At 38.7% G+C, this 5,798-nt stretch overlaps 2 protein-coding genes across 2 annotated transcripts in view; one reads left to right on the top strand and one right to left on the bottom strand.

The window, feature by feature from the left end:
• The window catches only part of Akap9 (A kinase (PRKA) anchor protein 9), a 200,131-nt gene that overhangs the window by 139,154 nt on the left and 55,179 nt on the right, over window positions 1-5,798 (top strand). The gene's annotated exons all lie outside the window — the stretch shown is intronic.
• Window positions 1,237-5,798, bottom strand: part of LOC105992922 (lanosterol 14-alpha demethylase-like) — a 33,603-nt gene continuing 29,041 nt past the window's right edge. The window contains exons 6-8 of the mRNA XM_013026018.1: window positions 4,142-4,261; window positions 3,711-3,906; window positions 1,237-1,354 (exon numbers count right to left, since the gene is read on the bottom strand). Of these exons, the coding sequence (XP_012881472.1) occupies window positions 1,241-1,354; window positions 3,711-3,906; window positions 4,142-4,261 (430 nt within the window). The 3' untranslated portion in view covers window positions 1,237-1,240. The remainder of the gene's footprint in view (window positions 1,355-3,710; window positions 3,907-4,141; window positions 4,262-5,798) is intronic.

Below are 5,798 nucleotides of genomic sequence, written 5' to 3'. Positions count from 1 at the left end.
AAGGGGAAACAAAGGAGGAGGCTACAATGCTTGATAAGAAATGTACTCATTATCTTGCCCATGTAATTGTAACCCCTCTGTACAGTATTTTTACAATAAATAAAAAAATAAATAGGTCAGCTAAATTTTAATTTAAATCAAAATGATTTGCAAGTGAGCCACCAATGAATTAGAAGTATACATATAATGCATATGAGGTAAAGTAGAATTTCAAGGAACCTTCCATTATCTGATGTGTATGATTCATACTGTTACAATTATAACAACAGCTTGCTTTTTTTAAAATAAACCAGTGCTAGTGATCAAAGCCAGCACCTCATATATACTAACTAAACAAGCACATTGCCATGCAGTTCCTTCTCCAATGCAAAACATTATTTTAAATTTAATTTTATTGTCAAGGTGATGTACAGAGGGGTTACAGTTACAAACATAAAGTAATGAGTATATTTCTTATCAAACATTGTTACTCCCTCCCTCATTTTTCTCATACTTTCCCTCCCCCTCCAGCGCCTCCCCAACAAGACATTATTAGTTAAAGCAAGTAAAATGTATTTCTAAAAAATCCCTATTGTTAACTGAGAATGAATAGCAGAATTAGCATTCGAGATTAGTACATATGCTACCTGCAATTATGTAAAAATGTCTTTAAAATTATCTTTTGAAAAAGTTCAGAAAATTTTTAAAAATTAAATAAAATGTTAAAGAAAATTATAACTTACCTAACAAAAAATTAAAAACTATTCCGAAGTGAAGATAATTTAACTGTTTTAATTTTATTTTATTGTAAAGATGCTGTACGGGGGGGGGGGGGTTACAGTTCTGGAGTAACATAATGAGTACATTTATTCTCAAACAGTGTTACCCCTCCTTTGTTTTTCTCCTACTGTCCTTCTCTCCCACACTTCCTCCACACCTCCCCCCATCACAGACGTTGGAAAGTTCATTTCCAGCATAATGTCTGTGAGTATCACAGTGGGTCATTCTGTGTCCTTGACAATTTAACTTTCATAATTTAAAAAAGTGTCTTTGGCCATAGTGGTGGTAGATACCTATAATCCCAATACTTAGAAGTATTGGTTGGACAATTCCAAGTCCAGCTTAGGCCAATCTGAGCTCCATAGAAGACCCTGAATAAAAGCAGCTAAATAAAGGAACCTAATAAAAATTAATTTTAAAATGTTTTGATGCTATTATATTTCCTTTCTTTGATTAAAAAGCAAGGACATAGAATGGGAAATCATGCCAAGACACTCACCTGAGCAGTTTTGGCCATTCTCATTATAGTCATTACAGGAGGTCTAAGTCTGAATGTTTCTTTTATGCAGCGATCAAGCAAATGTAAGTCCTTGAGCTAAAAAGAGAAAGAACTTCCTGAGTTGTTTTTTTTAAAAAAAAAAAAAACATTTAACAAACGAACAGTATAAAAATTATTTTAACTTCTTAGTACATGATTGGCTGGTAGAGGGGAAGGGGGAACCATTTTAATATGGCTGAACTCATCATGTTACATTTCTATCCATCGGAAGGAAGGAAGGAAGAAAGAAAGAAAGAGAAAGAGAGAGAGAAAGAAAGAAAGAAGAAAGAAAGGAGATGAAAGAGAGAGAGGAAGGAAGGAAGGAAAGAAGGAAGGAAGGGAGGGAGGGAGGGAGGGAGGGAGAGAAAGAAAGGCAGGCAAGATGTGACAAGAAGAGTGGCAGCCACTCTGAAGAATAGTTCAAGTAAGGACTTACAGAAAGTTTTCTTTCAAAAAATAAGAACATTTACAAAAATCGCCAATGTCAACTTCTTCAGAACTCAGATAAATTAACCAAATATTTTGCAACATCTAAATAGTTAGCTGGCACTGGTAGCTCAGGAGAGGCTAAGATCTGACCATCATAATTCAAAGCCAGTCTGGGCAGTCTCTTAAAAAAATAAAAATAAAAATGCCTGCAATGGAGGTATGGCTCAAGTGGTAGAGCATTAACCTTGAGCTAAAAAGGTTAGAGACAATGCCCAGGCCCAGAACCAGTTCAAAAAGAGAGAGAAAGAGAGAGAGATAGTTAAGGATGAAAGAAAAAAAGAATCTTAGAAGAGTAAATCTTGTAGTAATGTAACTACAACTTGCAGATCCATTGTAGTCTTGGAAACAGCAAGATTTCAACTACAGCAACCAAACAACTCTAAAGGAGCCAAAACTTGTCAAACCCAACCAACAGAAATTATATTAATATTACAGGCAGATGAGGTTGTGATATTACTTAGAGCCAACAAGACATAAAACAAAATGTTTAACAGGAAAAGTAGGGAATCAGATGGCTATAAGAGACTTTAAACACATCTACACAGTAATTTTGAAGTGTGTTTGCATATACAGAGTAATGACATGCCCAAGTAATATCTGACAAGGCTCTGACGGCTCACCTATTACTAATCTACACAAACAGAAATGAAGGCTGAATTTTAATTGCTATTATTGATATATAAATGGTATTAATAACATGTCGACATAAAAAGCCCCTCAGAAAAGTTGAAAGACTTAATTATTCAAGACAGTAAAAAAAATCTCTAAATATCATTAGGCGACTACTAACATTTAAAAAAAGAGTTAAACAACTTTATAAGACAAATATGTACTTTAGATACTTAATCCAGAAAAGTCAGTTTTAAAAAAAACTAAACAAAAAACCCACCTTCCAACAAGGAACTTTGATGTCCAGAATTGTCTCATTCTGGTTTAATTTTAGATTTTTCATGGTAATACTGCAATTTCAACTCAAGACCTCCAGCTTGCTAAGCAGATACTCTACCACTAAGTCCACCCTAGATCAATTTTACTTTCTAAATATATAACCTTTATGAATTTCAGTGGAAAATCCTCAAAAGAATATATTAGCAAAAAAGATGCAGGAACCTATAAAATGACCATATAGCCCAGGAATGTAGCAATTATTTACCATTTAAAAATTAATGTTAACACACCATGTTAAAGGACTTAAAACAGACACACACCCAGAAAAGAAAAAAAACTCCAGGAAGAGTATATAGCCAGATTTGCTTCAGAGACAAAATAGCAGGTTGCATAGTCCTCTTTTTTCTGTCCAGCAAGCTAGATGCAATGTTTTGGGTTTCTAATCTCCATTACTATCATTATTACTCTGGATGTTCCCTGAACAATTTGACCATCTGGACCAGAAACTTTATTTTTATTTTTATTTTTTTGGGTCCGGTTGTGGGCCGGAATCTGGGCCTGGGCGATGTCCCTCAGCTCTTCAGCTCAAGGTTAGTGCTCTACCACTTGAGCCACAATGCCACTTCTGGCTTTTTTTTCTCTGGTTATGTGGTGCTGAGGAATCGAACCCAGGGCCTCATGCATGCAAGGCAAGCGCTCTACCACTGAGCCACCTTCCCAGCCCCTGGACCAGAAACTTTAATTCAGAGATTTTTACCTTTCCTAAGACACACAACATACACAATACTTTCCTGAACCTACAGAAGCCAGACTTGAAACCCAAAGTACCACCATAGAATTCCCAAGGCATCTGTGTAAAACAGAGTAAGTTGAATAGAAAAAAACAATCACTCTGGAATAGGTAGATAAAGTTATTGAGTTTTCTAAAAATATAGAAGCTTATTAACTTAAGCTAAAATATACAGACAAATCTCAAAGTGTCTATTTAAAAGAGACAATATAAAAGGCAGCAATGAAACAGAAAACTCCAACAAACCTGGTCATAAGTTAAGGGAGGCAGATTCTCTCCACAGACAGTTTTCTGTTCTAAGTAACACTTTTCTTGAAGTGTTTTGTCTCTGGCCAAAAAGAAGCCCATCCAAGCACTAGTAGTTGAGGATGTATGCTGCCCAGCCAAGAGCAGCACAATAAGCATGCCTGCCACTTCGTCATCTGTCAAAGGCCGCCCATCTCTAGGGAAGGAAGCACACAGCCACTCAACATTGCATGCCTCCACCCTTAGACAAAGAGTCATATTTACATACCAATTTCATTATTCTTGGCCACAGGGTTCAATACTAATTTAGGTTCCATCAATTAAAAGCACCATAGCTTCTACTCTTACCTTTTAACTAAAAATACTATTTAATTATGCTTTAATGACTACTTTCCTGCTTCAATTTGATATGCAATCTGATCTGCTCTTACTTGTATGTAGAATCTAGTAAAGTTTGAAGAATGTCATCAATTTTTTCTGCTGACTGCCTGCGTTTTTGGATTACTTTGTAGAACATATTCTTGATCTTCCGATGAGCTGTGTCCCTGCGCCTGTAATTCAAAAATAAAATTATTTTTTAAAAATAGTAATATTTTCGAATAGGGGGAGAGAGAAGATGGCAGAGGAGAAGCTGGGGAGTAAGCAAGCTCTCACGTAGAAGCCAGTTTTAGTATTACAGTGAAAAATCCAAGGCTGGAGAGTCACACTAAGTGTGCCATCATAGTACAGAAAGTTTGGCCAGAGAGGAAAAATTCAGGCAGCTTGGTTAAGGAGACAGATTTGAGCACTCACCAGTGTCCATGGCAGCTGCCATATCAACAGAGAAGAGCCTGGGAAAAAGGCGCCAGAGATGGTGTGAGAGTGGATTCTACTCAATGCCAGCAAGAACTGACAAGGAGTGGAAATCATCCTGCTGACCACAGACAGTCGCAGACTGTGGACCACCCAGAAGCAAAGGGAAAGACATGAATACCCCACAAGACATCCTCATGCTTTCTCACAGAGCAACAGTGGGAAGGTAGCCCCTCCCCCACCACCAGAGAGGAACTCCATCTTTGATACTGACAAAGACCAGGTTAGAGCAGCTAGCTTGTAACTCAGGCCTTCGAAGAAGCAATAGGGCCTTTCAACAGGTCAAAAGAACCTGACCTGCTGGGCTCAGCTCCACCCCTGCCCCCAAAGTTGCCCTTCTCAGCAGAGCAAGTTCTGCCCAGGGCAGAGTAACTTTCTTCACTGGGTAAACAGCTGCAGGCTGCCCCATCCCTCTGCAGCACAGCCAGCAGCCCCAGGTGCAGAAGGGTAAAGGAAAAACAATTGGAAACTCAGTATACATAAATCCTGACATTGGCTTTAGGCTGGGCTGTGTGAGTGTCTCAGGAGCTAGCCCCTCAGGGAAAAGCTACTGATTGCTGACAGGCCTCAACCCTACCCACAAGTAGCCCCATCACAGGAACTCCAAGCTAGAGGAAAGAGCCATCTCCCTCTTTTGTGATACTCAAAACAGTTCACCTCCTCTGAACTAGCCTGGGAGGTGGGTCATAAAGTCCCTGGGAAGGCAGAGCTTCTTTCTGCCTGCTCATACTGATTTAAGAAACCAGGCAAGAGAGGGGGGACCAAGATGGCGATGGGGCAGTAGGGAAACACCACAGCTCTCTCCAACCAAAAAGAGAGTTCGAGTTCCAACGCTTAATCTCCCCAAGAGACCGACAACAACAAAAAGACGAACACTCAGAGAAAAACCAGAGGCAGAAAATAAAATGATGGATCTGAATAATAAGGAAACAATCCTGCATGCAGCAAAAATGGAGAAGGAGCTATACTACAACGGGAAAAAAATTAGAATTACTGCAGATCTCTCCACACAAACAATGAATGCAAGAAAAGCCTGGGAAAGCACCATACGAGCCCTGAGAGCCAATAACTGCCAACCCAGACTAATATACCGGCAAAGCTAGCATTCACATTCGATGGAGAACTGAAAACTTTTAATAGCACAGAAAAACTAAATGAATACATAAACAGTAAGCCAGCATTACAAAGAATTCTAAGAGGGAGGACACAACCTGAAGAAAGCAACCAGGAACTGGG

Source organism: Dipodomys ordii, unplaced genomic scaffold (assembly GCF_000151885.1).
Source record: "Dipodomys ordii isolate 6190 unplaced genomic scaffold, Dord_2.0 Scaffold90, whole genome shotgun sequence".
Classification (NCBI taxonomy): Eukaryota; Metazoa; Chordata; class Mammalia; order Rodentia; family Heteromyidae; genus Dipodomys; species Dipodomys ordii.
Note: the sequence above shows the minus strand (reverse complement) of the source record. Positions and strands in the feature narration are given on the sequence as shown.